The sequence below is a fragment of the Elephantulus edwardii genome, unplaced genomic scaffold, assembly GCF_000299155.1.
Source record: "Elephantulus edwardii isolate Elephantulus edwardi_28Jun2011 unplaced genomic scaffold, EleEdw1.0 scaffold00001, whole genome shotgun sequence".
NCBI classification, from domain to species: Eukaryota; Metazoa; Chordata; class Mammalia; order Macroscelidea; family Macroscelididae; genus Elephantulus; species Elephantulus edwardii.
In genome coordinates, this window is record NW_006399751.1 from 37,678,792 (window position 1) to 37,705,897 (window position 27,106).

At 39.5% G+C, this 27,106-nt stretch overlaps 1 protein-coding gene across 1 annotated transcript in view; it reads left to right on the forward strand.

Annotated features, from left to right (window-relative positions):
- Positions 1-27,106, forward strand: part of LOC102853765 (titin-like) — a 294,430-nt gene that overhangs the window by 177,325 nt on the left and 89,999 nt on the right. The window contains exons 213-251 of the mRNA XM_006878955.1: positions 262-388; positions 479-742; positions 1,005-1,271; positions 1,434-1,697; positions 1,781-1,920; positions 2,073-2,199; positions 2,317-2,583; positions 2,699-2,965; positions 4,640-4,906; positions 5,000-5,139; positions 5,738-5,864; positions 6,646-6,788; positions 11,393-11,516; positions 12,034-12,300; positions 13,926-14,023; positions 14,677-14,845; positions 14,935-15,201; positions 15,308-15,574; positions 15,681-15,959; positions 16,046-16,454; positions 16,558-16,682; positions 16,778-17,044; positions 19,067-19,336; positions 19,429-19,731; positions 19,833-20,135; positions 20,382-20,569; positions 20,665-20,779; positions 20,886-21,170; positions 21,289-21,440; positions 23,221-23,368; positions 23,523-23,700; positions 24,007-24,128; positions 24,279-24,566; positions 24,664-24,960; positions 25,077-25,263; positions 25,833-25,948; positions 26,039-26,338; positions 26,533-26,832; positions 26,923-27,028. Of these exons, the coding sequence (XP_006879017.1) occupies positions 262-388; positions 479-742; positions 1,005-1,271; positions 1,434-1,697; positions 1,781-1,920; positions 2,073-2,199; positions 2,317-2,583; positions 2,699-2,965; positions 4,640-4,906; positions 5,000-5,139; positions 5,738-5,864; positions 6,646-6,788; positions 11,393-11,516; positions 12,034-12,300; positions 13,926-14,023; positions 14,677-14,845; positions 14,935-15,201; positions 15,308-15,574; positions 15,681-15,959; positions 16,046-16,454; positions 16,558-16,682; positions 16,778-17,044; positions 19,067-19,336; positions 19,429-19,731; positions 19,833-20,135; positions 20,382-20,569; positions 20,665-20,779; positions 20,886-21,170; positions 21,289-21,440; positions 23,221-23,368; positions 23,523-23,700; positions 24,007-24,128; positions 24,279-24,566; positions 24,664-24,960; positions 25,077-25,263; positions 25,833-25,948; positions 26,039-26,338; positions 26,533-26,832; positions 26,923-27,028 (8,330 nt within the window). The remainder of the gene's footprint in view (positions 1-261; positions 389-478; positions 743-1,004; positions 1,272-1,433; positions 1,698-1,780; positions 1,921-2,072; positions 2,200-2,316; positions 2,584-2,698; positions 2,966-4,639; positions 4,907-4,999; positions 5,140-5,737; positions 5,865-6,645; positions 6,789-11,392; positions 11,517-12,033; positions 12,301-13,925; positions 14,024-14,676; positions 14,846-14,934; positions 15,202-15,307; positions 15,575-15,680; positions 15,960-16,045; positions 16,455-16,557; positions 16,683-16,777; positions 17,045-19,066; positions 19,337-19,428; positions 19,732-19,832; positions 20,136-20,381; positions 20,570-20,664; positions 20,780-20,885; positions 21,171-21,288; positions 21,441-23,220; positions 23,369-23,522; positions 23,701-24,006; positions 24,129-24,278; positions 24,567-24,663; positions 24,961-25,076; positions 25,264-25,832; positions 25,949-26,038; positions 26,339-26,532; positions 26,833-26,922; positions 27,029-27,106) is intronic.

Genomic DNA, 27,106 nt, shown 5'->3' on the forward strand with positions numbered 1-27,106 from the left:
CACAAATGCTGCATGCTGACTTAGCATTCTGATTTGGCTCAGTAACAATGATGTTACTCCAGACACCCGAAGTCTCAAAAGAAAAGGAAAAATTGATACTCTTTGTGGACAACTTGGGTGGGCAGCTTTTAAAAGTTCATGTCAACAGCTCTTTTGCTAGGATCAATTTATGAGATTCTATAGAAACCTGCATCTGAAGCATTTCTATTATAGGTGATTTAATCTCTCATTCCAGTGCTAACTCAAACCACTATTTTCCAGACATGTGAAATCAAAGCTGAAGAGGGAAAACGCTTCTTAACTTTGCACAAAGTCAAACTGGACCAGGCTGGGGAAGTCCTTTACCAGGCACTTAATGCAGTTACCACCGCCATTCTAACAGTGAAAGGTACGGGGTTCTCAGAGCACAGGGAGAGGGCTCAACTTCCTTTAATGTCCCTCTGCATTCTGATAACTCAAATTTTTTGTTCACTTTCAGAAATTGAACTTGACTTTGCGGTGCCCCTAAAGGACGTTACTGTTCCAGAAAAGCGACAGGCTCGGTTTGAATGTGTTCTTACCCGAGAGGCAAATGTTATCTGGTCGAAAGGGCCTGATATAATCAAGTCATCTGACAAATTTGATATCATAGCTGATGGGAAGAAGCACATTCTTGTTATCAATGATTCACAATTTGATGATGAAGGGGTCTACACGGCAGAGGTGGAAGGCAAGAAGACCTCAGCACAGTTATTCGTGACAGGTGAGAACTTGACTGTGAGATTTGACTGTGGGTACAAAGGAAGCTTATAACTTTAAAGATAAGGCACAAAGTACTCTAAACTGTGACAATGAATGCCATTCATTTATTTCCACATTCTCATCAGAATGACCTTCTTAATTTCTCTGTTAAAGAGCTAAGAAAATAAAACCCCTATGGAAAGGATCATTTTAGTCCATGTATGTTAGGTTATAATATTTTTGCAAATATATTTCTAAGCATGTTGTCAATGTTCACATTCCAGGTATAAGACTGAAATTCATATCACCTCTTGAAGATCAAACGGTCAAAGAAGGTGAAACAGCAACCTTTGTGTGTGAGCTTTCTCATGAAAAAATGCACGTGGTCTGGTTCAAAAACGACGCCAAACTCCACACAAGCCGAACTGTACTCATCTCCTCTGAGGGCAAAACTCACAAGCTAGAGATGAGAGAAGTGACACTGGATGATATATCCCAGATCAGAGCTCAGGTCAAAGACCTGAATTCCACCGCACATCTCAAGGTCTTGGGTAAGTTTAACCACTTCTAACTACATAATTTTTATTTTATTTTTTTAATGAAGAGAGCAGCTAGTCATTGAATATTTTGCAACCTGGAACTTGGTAATAAATATCACAGCTTTTTGACCTCCTATTTTTTACATTTGGTTATCTGCTGGATGTCCTTTATAGAAGCGGAACCCTACTTCACTGTGAAATTACATGACAAAACTGGAGTCGAGAAGGACGAGATCATTCTGAAGTGTGAAGTGAGCAAAGATGTACCAGTGAAGTGGTTCAAAGACGGTGAGGAGATTGTACCATCACCCAAACACTCCATCAAGACAGATGGCCTGCGTCGCATCTTGAAAATCAAAAAGGCAGAGCTTAAGGACAAAGGCGAATACGTCTGTGACTGCGGGACAGATACAACCAAAGCAAATGTGACTGTAGAGGGTGAGTTGTGGAAATCTAAAACCTGATTTGAACTGGCCATTTACCTTTCACTCACACTAATACAAAATGTTGTGTGATTTCAGCTCGACTAATAAAAGTGGAGAAACCTCTGTATGGAGTAGAATTGTTTGTTGGTGAAACAGCCCGCTTTGAAATTGAACTTTCGGAACCAGATGTTCATGGCCAGTGGAAGTTAAAAGGAGAGCCTTTGACTGCTTCCCCTGTAAGCCAGGACCCTCTGATCTTACAGCAAGAGGGGTGGTGCTTGGTTATGTGGGGTGAAAAAAGATATACTTCTAATGGAAGCCTCTTGATATATAACCTCTTAAGAAAATTTTGTTTTTTGTCTTCCTACCCAACTATCACTGAAAACAGGACTGTGAAATCATTGAAGATGGGAAGAAGCACACACTGGTGCTCTACAACTGTCAGCTGGATATGACGGGCGAGATTTCCTTCCAAGCAGCCAACGCCAAATCTGCGGCCAATCTGAAAGTGAAAGGTATGCTCTACCTGTCAGCCATTTTCAAAACTTCTCTTAGAGCCCTGAATTGATCAGGGGTCACAGATAGAGATGTATTTCTGATTTCATCCCCACTGAACCCTTTTTCCTCCCTAGAATTGCCTCTTATCTTCATCACACCTCTCAGTGATGTTAAAGTCTTTGAGAAGGATGAAGCGAAGTTTGAGTGTGAAGTATCCAGGGAGCCCAAAACATTCCGTTGGCTAAAAGGAACACAGGAAATCACAGGGGATGACAGAATTGAGCTTATAAAGGATGGCACCAGGCATTCGATGGTGATTAAAGCCGCTGCTTTTGAAGATGAAGCAAAGTACATATTTGAAGCTGAGGATAAGCACACAAGTGGCAAATTGATTATTGAAGGTAACTGTTTTTATCAGATTGCCAACCTTTATATTGATTTGTTTAAAATGTTTGTTTCTTCCGTAAAGGGCCAGAATTCATAAGTTTGCTTTTCTTTTTTTTTTTTTTCAATTAGGAATCCGGCTGAAATTCCTCACCCCACTCAAGGACGTAACAGCCAAAGAAAGAGAAAGTGCTGTATTTACTGTAGAGCTGTCCCATGATAACATCCCAGTTAGCTGGTTCAAGAACGACCAGCGCCTGCATACCACCAAGGTGGTCTCGATGCATGATGAAGGAAAAACTCATTCAATCACGTTCAAAGACCTCTCAATTGATGACACCTCCCAAATTAAAGTAGAAGCTATGGGAATAAGCTCAGAAGCTAAACTCATAGTGCTTGGTAGGTGTTTTCAATTTCATTATATCACATTACAGTCAACAATTTATAATCTATTATCTTAAATAATCTTCTGCGTAGATATCTACGTCGAAGGAAAATAGCCCATATTTTTTGTTCTTTTTTTCTGTAAAGTTTATTCTTTTTTATTTTTTTAAATAATTTTAATGAGCATTTAGAGATTTTGGATTCATTCATTCATTCATTGCTGCACTTCTCTCCTTGCCCAGCCCTCCCCCCCCAACCCCCAGTTCGCTCCTCTCTTTCAAAAGTAAAAGAAACACTCCTTCCGTGGTACACAATCTCCCCGCACGCCTCCCACCGCCCCAAGTACATTCCACTATGAAGCCTTAATTGTGGACTCTTGTGATAACCATAATATCCTATCATATATTGCTTTTAAATTATTCACTCCCTCAATATGGTTTTAGACATCTACCTTAGGAGGAAGACTTGAAAGAAATGAAAAATTCCAGCTTCGCCTGCAAAGTAGCCAGTTAGAATCAGAATTAAACTCAGTTAATTTTTGATCCCTGCCATATTTGCAGTGAAAATTTATATAATTCTGAACTCCTCACATCATCAAAATTATTTCAGAGAAGTTGTTCTTAAGTTTTCAATAAAACACAGAACGTATATTAATAAGTCTCATTGTTTTGCTTCTTATAACTAATATTAGGAGCAGACTAGAAGTCAGTATTAGAAACAGATTTAATTGAAATCTAGTATGTATAAAACTGTTAAAGGCAATCTAATGATTAAGGAAAAAGGACTAATATGTGAATCTGAAATTGAACCAAATTAATTCAGTTGTTAAGAATTGGAAATTTAGCCAGATTTAAAGAACACATAATTAAAGTTGAAGGAAACTGTCATTGTTTCTCAAATTATTGTTAATAAGTACTTTAAGATATTATGTGGGTGGATTGTTGTTGTTACGTGCCATCAAGTCACTTGCGACTCATAGCGACTCTATGTACAACAGCCCTAAACACCATTCTATCCTGTGCCAACCTCGCCGTCTCAAACACACTCATTCTCACCATCCCAATCACAGACTCGATCTATCTCATAGTGGGCCTTCCTCTCCTGCGCCATCCCTCCACTCTCCCAAACACAATGTCCCTCTCCAAGGACCAGTCCCTCCTTGAAACATGCCTAAAGTATGTCAGACGAAGCTTCAGAATCCTTGACTCCAAGGAGTACTCCAGCTTCACCCTCTCTAGGACAAACCTGTTTGTTCTCCTAGCAGTCCATGGTATATTCAACATTCTTCTCCAGCACCACAGCTCAAAGGCATCAGTTTTCTTTCTATCATCTGTAGTCACTGTCCAACTCTCCGATGCATAGCACACAATTGCGAAGACTATAGCCTGGATCAGGTGCACCTTAGTCTCCAGCCTGACATCATTACTCTTCAGTACTCTTGAGAGGTCCCTCACAGCCGATTTTCCCAATGCAATTCATCTCTTGATTTCCTGGTTCTTGATAAATTCCATGTATTGCTTCCCATTCTGGCATCCAGTGAACTGATTTCTAACAGTAGCATGTTAAATGAATGAATATTTGTATACAATTTAAAAAATAGCCCCAGGACTCTTTGAGCTATCTCTCAAACTTCCTATGGATTGTCATTTCCCAAGTGGTTAATGAAGTGTTTTTCCCTTATCCTTGCAGAGGGAGACCCGTATTTTACAGGAAAACTTCAAGACTACACTGGTGTGGAGAAAGATGAAGTGGTTCTACAGTGTGAAATCAGCAAACCAGATGCCCCAGTGAAATGGTTTAAGGATGGGAAGGAGATAAAGCCATCGAAAAATGTTGTCATCAAGGCAGATGGCAAGAAACGCATGCTAATCCTAAAGAAAGCCTTGAAGTCAGATATTGGACAGTACACCTGTGACTGTGGGACAGATCAGACCTCGGGAAAGCTTGACATTGAGGGTGAGGACTTTTCCATGCTTTTCTCTCTTCAAGCTGCCGGGGTTCTTTCTGCCAAGAGCTGACAGCACATGCTGACTCTTCACTTTTTTTTAGATCGGGAAATTAAACTGGTGCGGCCGCTGTACAGTGTGGAGGTGATAGAGACGGAGACCGCCCGCTTTGAAACCGAAATCTCTGAGGATGATATCCACGCCAACTGGAAACTGAAGGGAGAGGCACTCCTCCAGACACCTGTATGGCTATTTCTGAAATTGTCAACACCTACGCGAGCTGAGTGACATAGAAAAGGACAGGCGAAAAGTCAGAGTGCATGCAGGGCATTTAAAACATGGTGTCAGGTTCTCTACCAGACCTTAAAAGAGCCCTAGTGGTACAGTGGTTAAATGCTAGGCTTAAACTCACCAGCCTCCCTGTGGGAGAAAAGACCCATCGTCTCCTAATGAGATTACACTTTAGGAAACTATGTGATGATTCTCCTCATAGAGATGGTCTCATAGAGAATCTTTCCAGTAGCACACACCAGCAGCAGTCAGACCATAAGCTGGAGAGAGATTAGGCCCACAGAAGATCTTGGACAGGCACTCTTGAATTATGTTTGATTTAGGATAATGGAATGGGCTGGAAATATTCAGTGATGTTTCTATTTCATTCTGGGTTGTATAGCAAAGATAAGTATGACAGCACTTGGGAGCTTTATTTCATAACACAGAGATCAGAGTTCTATATCCCCTTATCATTTGTCTGTATTGTTCCCTGAACCAGGATCTTTTGCCCCTTAAAGTTTGACATAAATTCTTTCCTGTGACACTTGTCCTCCCGTTTGGTCCTCAGGAGTGTGAGATTAAAGAAGAAGGCAAAGTGCATTTCCTCATTTTGCACAACTGCCGCCTGGACCAGACTGGAGGAGTGGATTTCCAGGCTGCCAACGTTAAATCTAGCGCACACCTCCGCGTTAAGCGTAAGTGTTTGATGTAATCTGCTGAAAATGAAATACACACATATGCATAAAATGAGTATCCGTGGAATCAGAATTACTAAAAGGCGTGATTAAAGTGCAAAAACTGGCTATCTTGTATTTTTTTAACATTATAGTACAGAGGTGGCTCAAATTTCCAGGTTTTGTATATTTTATTGAGTTTGCCAGTTGAGTAAATTAAAATTAAGCAAGTCAGATTCCCATATGAAGTAGATAGACAAAGGCCAGGAATCTAACTCAAAACTCTAAACAGCTCTCTCAAGTGGTTGTCAAACTGCAGCACTCCAAAGGTAAAGTTTGCTTTATGGGCACTTCAGACTCAAGAAGAGGGGTGGGGAGCGTTAGGCTAACATTTTTAGAAGGTGCAAAGTGTTTGATGGACATGGACAGGCTATGTGATGGAGGGGCCCTTGTCCTCTCCCAATCACAGTCTTAGTTATTTTGGAAGTCACATACTTATGCAGCAAAGAGGAACTTGATGCCTGGCAGAGGGACAGATGCAGCACAGATTTCTCGCTGACCTTGTGCATCGGAACGAAAGGGCCCCTACATATACCAGATCTCCAACCACCCACTCTCCCCTTTTTGGCACCGTGGGGCCGCGTTCACATGGGAGTCACAAAGAAGCCAGTTCTTAGAAGTTCAAGAGAGGCTTTTCCCTTCATGAAGAAAGAAACGATGGAAATGGATTAATGAAATCGGTACTTATTCTTTTGGAATTACACAATGAGTAACCCAAGGATAATTCCTTCCTCTCGAAAAGCACGAGTCATTGGTCTTCTGAGGCCTCTAAAGGATGTTACAGTGACCGCAGGGGAAACAGCCACCTTCGACTGTGAGCTCTCTTATGAGGATATCCCAGTGGAATGGTATCTCAAAGGGAAAAAGCTAGAGCCCAGTGAAAAGGTAAGCAGTTGCTTTGCCTTACTCCTTTGGCTGAGTTTCTTCTGCCTTGTACATGCTCCTTAGTCATTGCTTTTTCTAATGTCCTTTCTTCCGCCTTACCCTTTCTCTTCTTTAATATGATTTCTGTTGAAATTATAAATTATATTTTTCAAATTTTTGTGAGGTTTAACAAAATGATAGTTTGATTGAATTGGAAATTTAAGATGTAAAGAAGGATCAAGTTTTAGGTTTGGGAGGGTAAAAAAGGCAAAAACTCATTACATATCAATGATCATTTGTTTGATTAAGTAGGATCAAGTTTCATTTAGGGCCAAAAATAAGGCAAATACTCAAGAGTTATCATTGATAGGTGACTTGATTAAGTAGAAAACATTAAAACTCAAAGTGACTTTCTGGTTGGATGCTCCGTAACAATGGTACACATTACATTTTATGGCTAGTTCTCTCCATGTTACCTAGTGTTCTTCATAAAAGGGGATGAAGAGGATAGGATTGAAATTCCATTTCAGGCAGTTGATCAAGTAGTTGAGATAACTTCTGGGCAGATTTGCACTTCAAGCATTTCTCCAAAGCTATTTTTAACCCTCAAGTGCTTTGGACCGTGGAAATTCTGGAATGCAAGTGGACTATTTAAAGTGCAACCCAAGGTACTGACAAGAAAAAAAGGCCCCTGTGGTCAGTTACATGTATGAAAGGATATACTTTAAGAAGTCATAAAAAAGACACAGAAGCTCTCAGTGTCAATTTCTATGTGCTAGATTCCTCCCCTGAGTGAGAAGAGGCGATTATTCAGATACTAACCAAAAGTTAAGCCCAAGGCAGTTCAGTCAGTGTTGACTGAATAGCAACTGTCCCTTAGTTTTCTGAGGATGTTAAGTCTTTATGGAAGGAGATGGTCCACCTTTCTTCTTCTGACATGGCTGATGGATTCCCATCCCTACTTTCTGGTTAGGAGCTCAATTATATTATGTACTTTGCTCCTTGATTGTGTAGACAGGCTTCCTAATAAGTTTGCCTAAATTAAGCTCCATATTTTGCCCCAAAACAATTGTTTCAATTCTTTTTTTCAAATTCACCTTTCAGTTTTGAATCCCAGATGTGTAAAATGTGTAAGAAATGCCCACCATCATTTGGAAATAAGACCTAATATTGTTCTAGGTGGTTTGTTGCTGGGTTGTTTGCTGTTGTTTTTATTTTCAGTAACATCAAATGTGGATTCAAAGATTGAACCCAAATCAAATTTAAAGATTTAAAAGAATATAATTAGAAAGAGACTCAGTTGAATGAAGAGTTACAAAATTGAGAGAAGTAGCAAAAGGCAATGCATATAAGCAACTGTTCTGAAACTACCAACCAATAAAAAGAATTATTCTACCAAAACGACTAAAAAGTAATTCAATAGCAGCCATCATCTGGTGTATAAGGTTTGCTGATTACACATGCGCACACATGGCCAGTTGGTCTCCTTTTTGTCCGAAGCTAGAAAAAGCAGTACGTTCAAATTGCCACACAGTGGCTCATTTACACATCCGGAAATCTCCTTACAGTGGGGGCTTCTGAAATTGAACTCCTAAAAGAGGACTCTCCACCTTTAAACCTGATGTTTTAAAATATACTTCCCCCCCCCCATTATATGTGATTTAATTGCTTTCATGTCTACAAGTGTAGAAAATCATTTGATATTTCAAGATCCCTCCTAAATGTTTGAATGCATGACTTGAATGCATGCTTGCTTAAGGACCAATTAAATTATTCTTTTGCTATTAAATATCTTTTGGTCAGTGTAAGAGTTTTTTGTTAGAAATTCGGTATCATTAATTCTAATATTAAAACTATATTATTTTAATTTACAATGTTGACTCCTAAAAATATTGTTTACATTTTACTAAAAAAGGAAGAAAAAGAAAATGGCAAAACAAACTAAAATAAAATCCTCTTATTGTCATTAAGGTTTTTTACTGGGACTAGAAAGGACCAGCTAACTGTAATTGTATAGGGTTTCTTTGTGTCTCAGTTAACACAGGAATTTTAATCCTTCATCTAGCCACCCAAAATATCTCAGTCCTTTTGAACTTGTTCTTATATTACTTACTTGTCTCTTTTCCAAAAGGATTTTTTTTTAATTTTCATTATATCACATTTTACATATTTTGTTGAAATTGAGACTATGAGAATGAATTTGGCTGATGTTACTTTGGACCTTTAGCTTCACTTCTGATAAAATGTTTAGCCTCCACAGCTCCTTCCTTCAAATGAAATGAAAACAAGTCATCAAAGTAAATAGAGAAGGAAGAAATTTTGGAAAACAGTTGATTTTGCTTGGTTTTTCCATCAGTCTGAGAAAGGATGGTGAAATCAAAATTCATAGTTTTTTCTTTTATATCACAGATATAATTCTTACCCTATTGCATCAAATGCGTCCTCTGCAAAGTTGAAGAATTTTAAAAGATCAGTCCCTTACATAATTTATCACCAATTCTGCAACTGTCAATTCATTGATTTATATTAAGTCCCTACTATAAAAAAAAAACAACCAACAAGTCAAGATAAACTATGTACAAGTTACTTATCCAGCACCTCTGTATTCTGTGCCTTGCATTAAATAACCATGGGCAAGGGAGAGTAACCTCAGGACACTTGGATGATAAAACTTGTGGTAGATAAAGAGCTAACAATGAGTCAGACGCTGACACACCTTTTTTTACACTATTTTTTTAAAACAGCCATACATCACAAACGAAAATTTTTATTCAAAATTAGATATACTGAAAGTGACGAGATAACTGGTGGCCTAGTGGTAATGAGTTGCACTGCCATCTCAAAAGCGGGCTGTTCACATCCACCCACTCAGCAGAAGGAAAATGGGCATCCTGTGGGATTGGTTTACTGCCTCTGAAAACCCACTGGAGGGTCAGCAATGAGTCAGTTCCGACTCAAGGGCACACAACATTTGTATTGAAAAGGGAGCTCTGGTGGCATGCACTATAGGGAGTGGCACTGCCAACCCAAAGTCCACAGTTCAAATCCACTAGCAAATCCTTAGGAGAAAGATGGACAACCTCATTCCTTGTAATTTACAGCTTCAGACAGCCAACGGAGGGTCAGCAGAGTCAGCTCTAACTTCACAGCAATGAGTTTGTAAATACTGAAATGTGTTCTGAGGGTGCAGCTTGTAAATACTGAAATGTGTTCTGAGGGTGCAGCCTGTAGGATGTAGTGCTGCTAACCAAGTCATATATCTCCAGTTGTTCTAATCCCCCGGCATCTTCACAGGAGAAAGATGGGCAGTCTCCTCCCATTAAGATTCACAGCCTTGGACCCAGTGCAGGGTCTTTATGAGTGTGAAGTGCTTTGATGGCAGTGTATTTATTGATATTGAAAGAGCTCTAGTGGTTTGGTGCTTAACATGCAGGATTACTAACTAAAAGGTCAGCAGTTCAAGTCCACCAGCTGCTCCATAGGAGAAAGAAACCTAATGCAATATTATTTTGAGTTAGAATTGACTTGACAGCAGTGAAATTGGATTTCACTTTTTATTGAAAAAAATCATTACAGAAACTATTATTTTCCTTATTTTTAGTACCTTGTCCTTAATTAAGTAGCTATGTTCTTAGGGTATATCTTAGTATCATTATCTGTTTACTTTTTAATGGAGGGGTTTTTTTGCCTTTACTTAGTGTCAATAAGGTAGTTATATTAATAACCACATTCAGGTCTTAAATAAGGAAAGCAACACTCACTGAAACTTTATTCTTGACTCTTTCCTTTAAATCAGCATATTAAGTTGTTCCACTGGCAAAACTTTCATGTTATCCCTAACTGTTAAACAATGTAAAAATAAAAAAAAAATTATGCAAAACTAATCTTGATAATGGCATGTTTTATTCAGAACTCTGAGCATCATAAATATCAGTGCTAAATTAACCACAAGAAGGCAGAGGCCAAAAATGTCCCACAAGTTCATTCTGTTAAACTGTGGTGTAATTTTCAGCATTAACTGCTCTTCCTGACCCAAAAGGAAGCTCTGGTGGTCTAAACCCACTGCCCGTGTTCTGTTTTTTGGGCTCGGCAATTCACTGGAAGGTCCTCAAGAAACTCACACAGCTGTTGCTATCAGGTAGAGCTGAGGCAGCTGGCTCACATCAGGAAGCTATTCTAAGCGAGTGGGGCAGAGGGGAAGGGACAGTTCCCAGATTCCCCAACAGTCTTGTTTTATGGGAGCACCAAGGCATAGACTAAGGGTGGCAATTTGGGCCATGCCTTAATGTAGCCTTTAAGAAGCCTTTAATTAAACCAGGAATTTCCTTCCATTCAGCAGGTATACGATATTGCTTCAAATTAACCACCTTAGTGTGCTCAGGCAATTCTAATAGTTCCCATTTAGTATGTTCAGTCAATACGTGCCTCAGGGCAGACTTACTTCTGGTTTAGCAGCTGAGTGCTTAATCACTGTGCCACCAGGGCTCCTAATTCTGGTTACCTGTTCACCTGCTGAAGGACATTTTTGCCTTTTGGCCATTATAAAAAGTACTGCAATGAACATTGATACATGTTTCATATGTTTTAAAGTTGTATCTTTTTTTAAAAAAAACCAACAACCCTAGGTTGTCACACGTTCAGAAGGAAGAGTCCATACACTTACCTTGAGAGATGTAAAATTAGAAGATGCTGGAGAAGTACAACTAACAGCAAAAGATTTCAAAACTCAAGCCAACCTCTTCGTTAAAGGTAATTATAAGGCTTAAAAACTTTAAATATATGATACAGATATGATAAATAATACCAACTCTCAGTTATCTTTATAAATACCATACATCATGGAATTCAACAAATCCCCAGCAGTCTAACCTTTTATATTTGGCCTAACCAAATCCTTCACTGACTATAAAAAGAAAAAGAAAGTGAAATTGACTTGCATAGGTTTTACTTAATCGTTCGGTCCCTTTTCTTTTTATTGCACAATATAGTAGGAGCTCAATAAACAGAGGAAGAATTCTCAAACTACACATCCACTGCTTTAGTAACCAGGAGTTGGCTATTATTTTCTTTGTGTTTCTTCTCTTTCAAAAAAACTATTTTCCTCTGATGTAAAAATAATGATACAGTGTCATTATTAGAGGAAAAGAGTTCAAGTGGGATCAGAATTTACAAATGACATTTAAATCCGAAAACACTAGGCAAAAGCTAAAGAGAAAGAAACTTGGCCAAAGAAAGGGTTCTTGGCTAATTGGTCTGATTCTTGCAGAACCCCCTGTTGAATTCACTAAGCCTCTTGAAGACCAGACGGTCGAAGAGGAAGCCACGGCAGTCTTGGAGTGTGAAGTATCCAGAGAAAATGCTAAGGTGAAATGGTTCAAAAACGGGACAGAAATCCTCAAAAGCAAGAAGTATGAAATTGTTGCAGATGGCAGGGTCAGAAAACTTATTATACATGGCTGTACCCCTGAGGATATTAAAACGTACACTTGTGACGCTAAGGACTTTAAGACTTCCTGTAACCTGAATGTCGTGCGTAAGTATTCTTACACAGGAGTTTTCATTCTCAATTCTTTGATTTAAAAAAAGGGGAGAAAAAAAAAAAGAAGGCACTTTTTAGCATGCCCTTCTTGGCCTAACTGCATTTCCTGGAAACTCAGTGTCAGTACTAGCCTAACGTGATCTTGTATGTATTTAAAAATAATAATAACAACAATAGTAATAATGTCTTCAGGCTAATCCTCGTCTGAGAAATGGCTGGTCATATAAATTTCATTTAGCTTCTTTTTTTCTCTCATTATTTAGTGAGCAAATGCATTCTTTGTTTATATGGGGGAGGGGGATAACGAATAAGAAGTAAGGAGCTGAGATTTTTTAAAAAACCCAAAACACAATTTCTGGGTAGAAGGAAAATAAATTCTCAGGTATGGAAAACAACTAGAAATAGTGAAGAAAACAGTCAGTTTGAGTAGGGGCACGCCAGAGGTCTTCTATAATATGCTAATGTCCATGACACAATTTCTTCTCTGAGACTGAAGATGTGATGGTGCCTGGATTCTGTGAATCCCATCAAGAGAGCTTACCAGGTCTTAGCATTATTTCTTCTAGTGAAAAATATTAACATCTTTTCTTCAAAACTCCACATGCTGGCTCAATTTCATGCATTCATTTGTCCAGTGATGTCTTTATCATTGCTTATTTTGTGCAATACTTGATGGCTTGGTTTAGTTACTTCTCACCTGTCAAGAGCTAAAAAGCATAGGGGCTTTGACTGTGCTCTCGTGTCATGTTTGTTTCCATTCTGTGATTGCTCTCTGCCTTAGCTCTGATAAAGTAGCTTCTTGGGTTGCCTTCTTCCCTTTATCTACCTTCATTCCAACAAGTCCCAGCTACATTAAGTGTATCTTCAAGCCAGCTTTGCCCTAGAATTTCATTGATCCAAGAAAGATCATGCTTGAAAGGCTTTAAAGGAACCCTGAAAGAATGAAGGACAAGGGTGCAGCTCCCCAGTTCTGCACGTCAGCTGAATTAATTCGGGAGATAAATGAAACAGCAGAAATGAGGCAGAAAATCCCAACTTCCTCCTATATGAAAGACATTGCTTTGTTGCACTAACAAGTTTTATGCTTGACTTAATATGTGACATCTTTGAAGCTGATAAGAAAGAAAAAAAGCTGAATGTATGTGATTTCAGTTGCAACTTCTGCCTCTTAGCCATAGACAAGGCTGGTCATAGTGCTTCAAGCTGCACTGTAATTGAATTCTGCTAATTTCTCAAAGAAGATTCTAACTGCCTTAAATAAGATGCTATTATTTTTTTTTGCTACTGGTGCTTCTTTTGACAATATCAACTTTCAATCTGAAGCAGTGATAAAGAAGACTTCTTCCAGCTATAATTCAGAAAAACTGAGCTGGTTAAATAGATAGAGATTTAAGCAGAGATACGTACTAATTGAACATATAATACGCCATGTATTTTGTAAACTACAAAAAGTAAAGCATCAAACTGAATGGCAGCTCCAAGTGATACCAGAGTCAGATGTGACCTGTTAAAGTGAAGTGTTCCCACAAAAGCATCACTTTTTCCTGACATGAACCCTAGTAATTTCAGAGTATATTTTCAGAAACCCTATTTTGAGTTCTGTTCACTTTCCCTTACAGCTCCTCATGTGGAGTTCCTCAGACCACTCACTGATCTCCAAGTTAAAGAGAAAGAAATGGCTCGCTTTGAGTGTGAAATCTCACGAGAAAACGCTAAGGTCTGTGATTTTATACCTATTACTTTGTATTGTCAGCTAACTTTATATTTACTTTTTGTTTAGCCAAAATGATGGGTAACATTAATCAAACCTATCTTATCATCACTTTAAAGATTATACTTTAGTTTGAATATGTTCTTGCCTTAGTTATTCTATTTCTCTAACATTATTTTATTTATTTGCTTGAAAACATTGGACTCACAATGAGAACATTTAAATATTATTAGTTGAAATCATAGGGGGTCTGCTGGGCTTGTGAGTAAGGAGCAGCACTGCCAAGCCAAAGGCAGGCAGTTCAAGTCCACAACAGTTTTGTGAGAGAAAGATGGGCCGTATACTCCTCTATGATTTTCAGCCTGAAGATTTCCGGAAGGATCAGCTATAAGTCAGTTCTGACTCAGTAGCACATAACAACAGAGGTTGGAATTATATGAAATTGCTATTTTGCTGTTTTCTTAGTTAAAAACCATCCAGCAGCAATTCCTTATTTCTCAGCTAAGCACTTCTGATGGTTGAATGTCAGTTTACACATCTGAAAAACAAAGGAATTGGTCTGTATGATATTAATTGCCCTCTCTTACTACTAAAGTCTATAATTCAATTCCTTTTAGTAACTGGCAGCAGGTTCATTTACCTGTTTATCTTAAATATAGGTCCAGTGGTTTAGAGATGGTGCCGAAATTAAAAAGGGCAAAAAATATGACATCATCTCTAAGGGAGCAGTGCGCATTCTTGTCATCAACAAATGCCTGCTGGACGACGAAGCAGAATATTCCTGTGAAGTCCGGACTGCAAGAACTTCTGGCATGCTGACAGTCCTGGGTAAGAATGAAGTCTTTCCTTTTGGAAGGATATGTGTTGTAGAAATCTTAATTAGCAGGGTAACCTGATGTCCTTTCCATTCTTAACAGAGGAAGAAGCCATCTTTACAAAAAATCTCGCCAACATTGAAGTTAATGAAACAGACAATATAAAACTGGTTTGCGAAGTCTCTAAGCCTGGAGCAGAAGTAATTTGGTACAAAGGGGATGAAGAAATCATTGAAACAGGAAGATATGAGATCGCTACTGATGGAAGAAAGAGAATCCTTATCATTCAGAATGCCCACCTCGAGGACGCGGGCAGCTACAACTGCCGACTCCCTAGTTCTCGAACTGACAGCAAAGTCAAAGTACATGGTATGAAAATCATAATGAATCCATCTTTTTATTTTAAAATGAATATTAATTGAGGTGAAGGTACAAATTTCTACATTTTCAATACTCGGCAACCTTTTCTTTGTAGAACTTGCTGCTGAATTTCTTTCCAAGCCTCAAAACCTTGAAATACTTGAGGGAGAAAAGGCTGAGTTTGCCTGCGCTATATCAAAGGAAAGTTTTGAAGTCCAGTGGAAGAGGGATGATCAGACCCTAGAATCTGGAGATAAATATGACATTATTGCTGAAGGCAAAAAGAGACTCTTGGTTGTTAAAGATGCCACATTACAAGACATGGGCACTTATGTCGTCATGGTTGGGGCTGCCAGAGCAGCAGCTCATTTAACAGTAATTGGTAAGTTGGCTTTTGAGTTTGGGGATTTATTTATATTTTTATGTACCCTTTTGATCCTTCTTCATATGCTCAAGTCAACTTGGTTGTTTGTTGTTGTTTTTTCCAGAAAAACTGAGGCTTGTAATTCCTCTTAAGGACACACGTGTAAAGGAACAACAAGAAGTTGTCTTCAACTGTGAAGTCAATACTGAAGGTGCCAAAGCAAAATGGTTCAGAAATGAAGAAGTCATATTTGATAGTTCAAAATACATTATTCTCCAAAAAGACCTAACCTATACCCTTAGAATCCGAGATGCACGATTAGATGATCAAGCCAACTATAGTGTGTCACTGACCAACCACAGAGGTGAAAATGTTAAGAGTGCAGCCAATCTCATAGTGGAAGGTAGGTAATTTACAGCATGAGAGGCTCTTTCATCAGTCTATTATGAAAGCAATTAAGATCAACATTATTCTTCTCCTTTACAACAGAGGAAGACCTCAGGATTGTTGAACCTCTTCAAGACATTGAGACAATGGAGAAGAAATCCGTCACCTTCTGGTGCAAGGTGAATCGTCTCAATGTAACACTGAAATGGTTGAAAAATGGAGAAGAAGTGCCTTTGGACAACCGTGTTTTATACAGAATTGACAAGTATAAGCACTCACTAATCATTAAAGACTGTGGGTTCCCAGATGAAGGTGAATACACTGTCATCGCTGGACAAGACAAATCTGTTGCTGAGCTGCTTATCATTGAAGCCCCTACAGAATTTGTGGAACACTTGGAAGATCAGACAGTCACTGAGTTTGATGACGCGGTCTTCTCCTGCCAGCTCTCCAGAGAAAAGGCAAATGTAAAATGGTACAGAAATGGGAGAGAAATCAAAGAAGGCAAAAAGTAAGCAAATGCTTCTGATTCTCAATTTCTGTAACTGCCTAGATATGCTTACAATTTTGTGATCAAAACACAAGCTAGTGAATAATTCAATTTCTTCTTTTAGATACAAATTTGAAAAAGATGGAAGTATACACCGACTTATTATAAAAGATTGCAGGCTGGATGATGAGTGTGAATATGCTTGTGGCGTAGAAGACAGGAAGTCTCGAGCTAGACTTTTTGTGGAAGGTCTGTATTAAGTGAAAGGACAGTTTTATTATTGGCTACCAATGAAATAAATCAGAATACAAGCATATTTGTAACCATTTCACATTTTCTTTTAGAAATCCCTGTTGAGATTATCAGGCCTCCTCAAGATATTCTCGAAGCCCCCGGTGCTGATGTAGTCTTTTTCGCTGAGCTCAACAAAGATAAAGTGGAAGTCCAATGGCTGAGAAATAACATGATTGTTGTCCAGGGTGACAAGCACCAGATGATGAGTGAAGGGAAGATACACAGACTGCAGATTTGTGACATTAAGCCCCGCGACCAGGGTGAATACAGATTTATTGCCAAAGACAAAGAAGCCAGAGCTAAGCTTGAGCTTGCAGGTAAGTAACCCCTCTCTTATTTTGTTACCCTCATCACAGACAGTATGCATATTTCAGATAACACAGTTCATAAGATGGTCCATGAAAGTTATTACTGTTAAGCCTTCTATACATGTCAACTATTTTAATATCTCGTGGATCATAACAAACTGTGGCTGACTCTGAGAAGAATGGGAATCCCAGAACATTTAATCGTGCTAATGCGAAACCTATACTTGGACCAAGAGGCAGTCGTCAGAACAGAACAGGGCAAGACTGCATGGTTCAAAATTGGGAAGGGTGTACATCAGGGATGTGTCCTGTCTCCATACCTTTTCAACCTGTATGCAGAGCAGATTATCTGAGAGGTGGGGCTCTATGAGGAGAGGCGTGGCGTCAGGATTGGTGGACGATCTATCAACAATCTGCGTTATGCAGATGACACAACCTTGATCACTGAAACTGAGGAGGACCTCATGCACTTACTGCAGAGGGTCAAGGACTGCAGCCTTCAATATGGACTGAGGATCAATGTCAAGAAGACAAAAATTCACACCACTGGACCAATCGGTAGCATCAGGATGGATGGCAAAGAGATTGAGATTGTTCACAGCTTCAGTTTGCTCGGCTCCACGGTCAACACTCTTGGCACCAGTAGCCAGGAAATCAAAAAACGTATTGTGATGAGAAAGTCTGTGGTTAGGGACCTCTCCAAAATACTCAAGAGCAACAGTGTCTCTCTGGAGACTAAGGTCCACCTAATACAGGCCATGGTTTTTGCAATCACTTGTTATGCATCAGAGAGTTGGACAATGACTAGGGAGGATAGAAGGAGAATTGACGCCTTTGAGCTGTGGTGCTGGAGAGGAGTATTGAATGTACCATGGACTGCCAAGAAAACAAACAGATTCATCCTAGAGAGAATTAAACCAGACTGCTCCTTGGAGGCAAGGATTCTGGGGCTTCGTCTGACATACTTTGGACATGTTGTAAGGAGAGACAGGTCTTTAGAGAGGGACATCATGCTGGGGAGAGTGGAGGGACAGCGCAGGAAGGGAAGACCCTCTATGAGGTGGATTGATTCAGTGACTGGGGTACTCGGGATGGGTTTGTCAGAGGCAATGAGATTGGCACAGGATAGAGCACGGTTTAGGGCTGTTGTACATGGGGTCGCTATGAGTCGCAAACGACTAGATGGCACATAACAACAACAACAAAGTGATTGTCTTAAAGTAAGAGGAGACTTAAAACAATTCATCATTGTATGACAGAACCTGGAACAATTCCTCGCATGTGTGGCTGTTCATTCATCTCTCTCTAGAATTTGCCTTCTCAAAGCTCTACTGATTGATTACACTGTTGCTCTGTGAGTCTGCTCAGTAAATACAAAGATTACCATTTTCCTCCATCTTTCAATACCCTTGAGACCTCTTGAACCCGCCTGGTCCTGACCAGAAGATGTTAAGTCATCCTTATGAGTTGTCATAAGAAAACCATTAATGTACTAATTACTCATAAGAAAAGTTTGTTCTGAATTTTACATTGTTGTTATATACCATTGAAGCAGCACCAACTCATCGCTGAGTCTCCAGTGCATTTTCAGAGGCTGTGAACTGCATGGGAAGAGCTTGCCCATCTTTCTCCCACAGAGCAGCTAGTGATTTAGAGCCACATGCCTTTGGGCTGACAGAACAGCCTGTTACCGAAAGGCTACCAGAGCTTCCTTTTGAAGTATATAGTGCCAATTATGTCCAAAAGAATTGAGTTCTCTCTTGTTTTTTATCAAGAGTAAAGGTTATATGCATTTATAACAACCTCAATTCTCAGTTCTGAGTCTGATCATTTACAAAATAACATATGAGAACTCTCTTAGTGATCTGTGCTGTACATTTACTCTATTTACATCCAAGTTTACTTATTTTGTATACAATACCTACTTCTAAGTTTATTTAAGCAGTTTATTTACCAAACAAATGCAGAGTAAATGAGCTATGATGTAATTTGCTTACAACAAATAACTCAAAAGTGTACTTTTCTCACCAGCTGCACCTAAAATCAAGACTGCTGATCAAGACCTTGTGGTTGATGCTGGCCAGCCTCTAACAATGGTGGTGCCGTATGATGCCTACCCCAAAGCGGAAGCTGAATGGTTTAGAGAAAATGAGCCTTTGTCTTCAAAAACTGTCGATACCACAGCTGAACAAACGTCTTTCAGAATTTCAGAAGCTAAGAAAGGAGACAAAGGGAGATATAAAATTGTGCTTCAGAACAAACATGGAAAAGCAGAAGCATTCATCAACTTACAAGTTATTGGTAAGCCCCCCCAGACTTCCCAAGACTTGATAGGCAAAGCACAACTAAAGGTGAGACAGCACACTAAAAACTCCTTTATATGTGACTTGCAGATGTTCCTGGTCCAGTACGTAACTTAGAAGTGACAGAAACATTTGATGGTGAGGTGAGCCTAGCTTGGGAAGAGCCATTAACTGATGGCGGAAGCAAAATCATAGGTTACGTTGTTGAAAGGCGTGACATCAGAAGAAAGACTTGGGTTCTGGCCACTGACCGCGCAGACAGTTGTGAGTTTACTGTCACTGGACTACAAAAAGGAGGAGTGGAATACCTATTCCGTGTAAGTGCAAGAAACAGAGTTGGCACCGGCGAACCAGTGGAAACTGACAATCCTGTAGAAGCAAGGAGTAAATATGGTAAGAACTTCTGAAATAAATTGCAAATAAGTGTAGTGTTGTTTTTCTTCTCTTCGCTGTAACTCAAAGGCCATGTTTTCTTCCTGTGTGGTGAAACGTAGATGTTCCTGGCCCTCCTTTGAATGTAGCCATCACTGACGTGAACAGATTTGGTGTTTCACTGACGTGGGAACCACCCGAGTATGATGGAGGTGCAGAGATCACTAACTATGTCATTGAATTACGCGACAAGACTTCTATCAGGTGGGAAACTGCAATGACAGTAAGAGCTGAAGACCTGTCTGCAACAGTCACTGATGTGGTGGAAGGACAAGAATATAGCTTCCGTGTCAGAGCCCAAAATCGAATCGGAGTTGGAAAGCCAAGTGCAGCTACACCCTTCATTAAGGTTGCTGATCCCATTGGTAAGCCTGTCCAAAACAAAATAGCTAATTAGCACATGAAATCCATTAATTGGACTCAGCAGTGCAAAGACATCAAATTTAATAAAAAATTAAAAAATAGACTATCAGAAAAATTTTGAACAGAATTGTAGACACTCCAACTGCCTACTTTTATTCATGAAATTGAGCCTACAAGTGGTAACAGCATTGATTTGGTCAACTGTTTTGAAAGTAAATGATATCCTTCATCTCTTCCTGTAATTTCAGAGAGACCAAGCCCTCCTGTCAACCTTAATGCTTCAGAGCAAACTCAGTCCTCAGTCCAGCTCACCTGGGAGCCTCCTCTGAAGGATGGAGGAAGCCCAGTACTGGGCTATATAATTGAACGGTGTGAAGAAGGAAAAGATACTTGGATTCGCTGCAATATGAAACTTGTCCCTGAACTAACTTACAAGGTAGTGTGTTTGGATCTTAAAAAAAAAATAAAATTCAGTATTTGATCATAAACCTTAAGCTTATGCTCTTTACAAATTTTAATTCCTAATTTTAGGTTACTGGATTGCAAAAAGGAAATAAATATTTATACAGAGTATCTGCAGAAAATGAAGCTGGTGTTTCAGATCCATCTGAAATTCTTGGGCCTCTAACAGCTGATGATGCATTTGGTAAATGGACATTTTCTTTATATATTTGTGGACAGCACATAGTTACCCTAGAGTGTGAGGGGATTATATACACTGCTGTAAACTCATTCATTTCTCTTCTTGGTAGTTGAACCAACTATGGACTTAAGTGCATTTAAAGATGGTCTGGAAGTTATTGTCCCGAATCCTATCAAGATCCTGGTTCCAAGTACAGGCTATCCAAGGCCAACTGCCACATGGTCTTTGGGAGATAAGGTGCTGGAAGCAGGGGATCGTGTGAAAATGAAGACCTTAACTGCCTATGCCGAACTTGTCATTTCTCCAAGTGAACGACCAGACAAAGGCATTTACACACTGAAACTAGAAAATCCCGTGACAGCGATTTCTGGTGAAATTGACGTCAATGTAATCGGTAAGTAATTAAATTTTGTTATCTAAGACATTTGGCAATATTAATAAATACTATTATAATATACTATAATAAATGGTGCAAACTATTCATAACCTGACTTTGAAACGCATTTTCCCAGCTCGTCCAAGTGCACCCAAAGAACTGAAATATGGTGAGATAACCAAGGACACCGTCCATCTAACATGGGAACCACCAGATGATGATGGAGGAAGCCCACTAACTGGCTACCTGATTGAAAAGAGAGAAGTTAGTCGGAAAACATGGACCAAAGTGAGTTTCAAACAGCAATTGCACCAATACCACAAACAGTACAGAAAATCCCATTATGCTGGGAAGCTATGCAAAGTTTATAGGTCTCACACTGTTTGCTTTCACTTTACTTAAAAAATACTAATGACTTTAAAAATGCACGTATGCTAAAGCTTCTTGAGACATTTCAACCAAGATTTGGTGTAATTGTGTCATTTTGTGAGCCTGACCAAATTTTGAGTGAGGCTTATTAAAAACACAACTTTCCTACTTACTGGTACCTGGTCCCACTTAAAACGTATCGCCATTGAATTCAATTCCCATTCACAGTGACCCTAAAAGGATCTGCCTCAAAAGGTTTCCAAGACTGTAATCATTATAGGTCATTTTCCTGCAGAAGAGCAGATGAGTTTGAATTGCTGACATAAGCCACTGAGCACTGAACTACTGTGCTAACAGGTCTTCCCTGATGTTTTTGTTGTTGTTGTTATGTGCCGTCGAGTCTCTTGCGACTCATAGCGACCCTATGTACAACAGCCCTAAACTCTGCTCTGTCCTGTGCCAATCACACTGTCTCTGACACTCCCATCCCAATTATCCCAGTCACTGAATTAATCCACCTCATAGAGGGCCTTCCTCTCCTGCGCTGTCCCTCCACCCTCCCAAGCATGATGTCCTTCTCCAAGGACCGGTCTCTCCTCACAACATGTCCAAATTATGTTAGACGGAGCCTCAGAATCCTTGCCTCCAAGGAGCCACCTGGTTTAACCCTTTCCAGGACAAATCTGTTTGTTTTCCTAGCAGTCCATGGTATTCTCAATACTCTTCTCCAGCACCACAGCTCAAAGGCATCAATTCTCCTTCTATCCTCTTTGGTCATTGTCCAACTCGCTGATGCATAACAAGTGATTGCAAAGACTATGGCCTGTATCAGACGCACCTTAGTCTCCAGAGAGACACCATTGCTCTTCAGTACTTTGGAGAGGTCCCTAACAGCAGACTTTCCCATGGAAATGCGCCTTTTCATTTTCTGGCTGCTGGTGCCAAGCCTGTTGACTGTGGAGCCAAGCAAACTAAAGCTGTGTACAATCTCAATCTCTTCACCATCCATCCTGATGCTGCCAATTGGTCCAGTGGTGAGAATCTTTGTCTTCTTGACATTGAGCCTCAATCCATATTGTAGGCTGCAGTCCTTGACCCTCTGCAGCAGGTGCATCAGAAATTCAGGTTTAATGAAGTTGAGTCAGTTTCAGCCCAAAGTGACCTTCCATTGGCTGTCCAAGGCTGTAGATATCAATGGAGGGAAAATATCCATCTTCCTTCCTCGAAGTCACTGGTGAATTCAAACCACTAGAGGCGCAACAGACAACACCACCACCCAAGAATCTATCACGTTGTAATCCATACTAAGGAAATACCTACTTTCCTGGAAATCATAGTTCTTCACTCCACTCGGTTACATTATTTGGCCTAATCTGACATTTTTCTCTTCTCAGTTTATACTACTTACTATTCTTAACCCTAATTTCAAGGAACCAAGCATGTAGGAATAAAAGACCCTCTTATTTATCATCTTTTAAATGGATGTACAAAGTATGGAACATGTTCACAATTTATTGAAGTCCAAACATTATTACATGTCTTACTTTGCAATTTTTCTCCAATGTAAAAATAATATAAATAATAATCCTTTCTGTCAGAAATAATTTCCATTTGTATCCCTGCTCATGGCCTGTTATTTTTATTTGGGCTGCTTGTGTAGGGGAAGAAATAACTGATTCGCTCTATTTCTCTCTCTTAGGTTATGGACTTTGTGACTGACCTTGAATTCACAGTTCCTGATCTTGTTCAAGGAAAAGAATATTTATTTAAGGTCTGTGCTCGTAACAAGTGTGGCCCTGGAGAACCAGCATATGTTGATGAGCCTATCAATATGTCAGCTCCTGCAAGTGAGTCCATTCATGATCATCTTACCTAGCCTCATGGTTGCTATCTTTGCTTTTAAATCTGGAGTTGAAATGGTAGGAGAAATTGTGAGGTTGTAACAGTGAAGGGAGTTCATAGATGGCCAATCTAAGGTGGACTCTCTTTGAAATATTATAGCGGTACCTGATCCACCAGAAAATGTTAAGTGGAGAGATCGAACTGCCAAGAGCATCTTCCTAACATGGGATCCCCCGAAATATGACGGTGGTTCACGCATCAAAGGATACATAGTTGAAAAATGCCCGCGTGGTTCTGATAAATGGGTCGCCTGTGGAGAACCAGTTGCAGAAACAAAGTATGTTTTTTTTAAAATCATACTGCATGAGGATAACTCCTACACTCTAAAATGGGCTTTATTTTCTAAATTTTAAATGGGGGTTTTATTGGGAATCTTTTGTAGTGCCTGTCTGATTTTAATAAGTACTGACATACTCACCCTTCTTCAGGGTTAAGACAATCTAGAATTATTGATGATATATAGAATTTATCTGAAGAAATTTAATACCCCAGGTATCATCTTGAGAAAGACAAAGACTGAATTTTACCCAGTGGAACAGATTATATGCATGGGAGTAAAATATCTTATTTTGTTTTGTCACAGAATGGAGGTAACAGGTCTTGAGGAAGGCAAATGGTATGCCTACCGGGTAAAGGCTTTGAACAGGCAAGGTGCCAGCAAACCAAGCAAACCCACTGATGAAATCCAGGCAGTGGATACACAAGGTATATGTCTGTGATATATGTCTGTGTGTGCGCGCGCGCGCGCGCACACACACACACACACACACACACACACGAAATGTTTGTTTTCTCAGACCTCTGGTTTTGATTGTTTATAATTGCTAACCTCTTAAATAATCTTTTCCAATTCAGAGGCTCCAGAGATTTTCCTGGATGTGAAACTCCTCGCTGGACTCACTGTAAAAGCCGGAACTAAAATTGAACTTCCTGCCACTGTAACTGGAAAGCCTGAACCTACGATAACTTGGACAAAGGCTGATATGCTTCTGAAACAAGACAAAAGAATCACCATTGAAAATGTTCCTAAGAAGTCCACGGTGACTATTGTAGATAGTAAGAGAAGTGACACTGGCACATACATCATTGAGGCTGTCAATGTGTGTGGCCGAGCTACAGCTGTTGTGGAAGTCAACGTTTTAGGTAAGGGAAGCTTGCATTTTAAAACAGAACAGACTCCTTTCAGTTACATTTTTATTAAAGGCCTGTTTTTTTAAAAAAAATGGTATGCCATCCACAGATAAACCCGGGCCACCAGCTGCTTTTGACATCACAGATGTAACAAATGAGTCATGTTTTCTGACATGGAACCCACCACGAGATGACGGTGGATCTAAAGTCACAAACTATGTTGTGGAGAGAAGGGCAACTGACAGTGAAGTGTGGCACAAACTCTCATCAACTGTCAAGGACACAAATTTCAAGGCGACCAAATTAACACCCAATAAAGAATACATCTTCAGGGTTGCTGCAGAAAACATGTATGGTGTTGGTGAACCAGTCCAGGCTACTCCAATAACAGCCAAATTTCAATTTGGTAAGTTTCTCATAATTCTTTTTGGGGGGGGATTTAATTACTGTATCAAACTTGGATATAGATGGATCAATAGACAGATAGATATGACAGGATACTTACCATTATTCTATCTACAGACCCACCTGGACCTCCAACACGCCTTGAGCCCTCTGATATAACTAAAGACGCTGTGACTCTCACATGGTGTGAGCCAGATGATGATGGTGGCAGCCCAATCACTGGATACTGGGTTGAAAGATTAGACCCTGATACTGACAAATGGGTTAAGTGTAATAAGATGCCAATAAAAGACACAACATTCAGGTATGCCCAGAATCTCCACCAAAATGTTACAATAGAGGAATTCACATTTCCATTCTTTCTCATTCTATTTGGTTACATATATTATGATAACATTTTGAAATTATTTTTACTAATATTTCAGTGTCAGGAATTGTGTAGATAGCACATGATAGAACAGTGTTCAGATCTTTTGTTCATAGGGTCAGTATTAGTTGTACTTGACTCGACAGCACGTAACAGCAACAACAACAATATTTTAAGTACTGTGTAATTTCCAAAGTGACATAAATTCCATTGAAGGACAAAGTTTTTAATTTATTATAAAATATTAACTTCCTGGGTATTTGAATGTATTTGACTTTCCAGTTTATTTTTAAAATTATCCTTAGTATAGTTGCTATTATTAGACTTGTACATTTGGCCAAATCTGAGGTATATGACTATTAAAAGGCAATATTAAATTTATATTGAAATATTTTCCATTAAATTGAAAAATAGATTTTTCATAATTCAAACAAGGTAACCTATTGAATTTAAAAATTCTACTTCTTAGGAGAGTACTAAACTTGCATTTATTATTACTAATTTAGAGTGAAAGGTCTTACCAATAAGAAGAAATACAGATTCCGTGTGTTGGCTGAAAACCTTGCTGGCCCTGGAAAACCAAGCAGATCAACCGAGCCAATCTTAATAAAGGATCCCATAGGTATTATTGATGTAATTTTCAATGATTATTTTAATTATATACTTTAACTCTTCTTTCTCAAACTTAAGTAATGATTTTGTTTGCTTGCAGACCCTCCATGGCCCCCTGGGAAACCAGTCGTGAAAGATATAGGCAAAACGTCACTAACATTGAGTTGGACAAAGCCAGAACACGATGGAGGGGCAAAGATTGACTCTTACGTCATTGAAATGCTAAAGACTGGAACAGATGAATGGGTCAGAGTGGCTGAAGGAGTTCCCACCACTCAGCATGTGCTCCCAGGACTCATGGAGGGGCAGGAATACTCATTCCGAGTCAGAGCTGTGAACAAGGCTGGGGAAAGTGACCCAAGTGAGCCCAGTGACCCTGTGCTTTGCCGGGAGAAGCTATGTAAGTCAGTCCTGATGTTTTGAATATATAAGCTATTCTAAAGTGTATCTGAGGATTACAGTTTTGGGGAAATGTGAGAACCTTATTACTATTCTGTTTCCTCTTTACTATCTTTCTTCTAGTTACCACCACAGATCAACTGCTGGACAATAAAGAATTGAATTTCCTTTTTTTTTTTTCCTTTTCTGTTTCAGATCCTCCATCACCCCCTCGCTGGCTTGAAGTTATTAACATTACAAAAAATACAGCAGACCTAAAATGGACAGTTCCTGAGAAGGATGGGGGTTCCCCCATCACTAACTACATAGTGGAAAAGAGAGATGTGAGGCGTAAAGGCTGGCAAACAGTGGACACTACCGTCAAGGACACCAAGTGCACGGTCACCCCGTTGACAGAAGGCTCTCTATATGTATTCCGAGTGGCTGCAGAAAATGCCATAGGACAAAGTGACTACTGTGAAATTGAGGACTCTGTCCTGGCCAAAGACACCTTTAGTATGTTCTCTAACTTGTTCTCTGTGACTTCTTTTGTAGTAGATTATCACTTACCTCTGGTTTTCCTAATCATTGCCTATTTGCTTTCAGCCACCCCTGGACCACCGTACGCCTTAACAGTGGTTGATGTGACTAAACGGCACGTTGACCTGAAATGGGAACCACCTAAAAATGATGGCGGAAGACCAATTCAAAGGTAGAATTTAGATATTTATAAAGACTCTGTGAGGCTGTAAATTCAAAGCTTTACTTCACTAGTGCTAATGAAATGCTT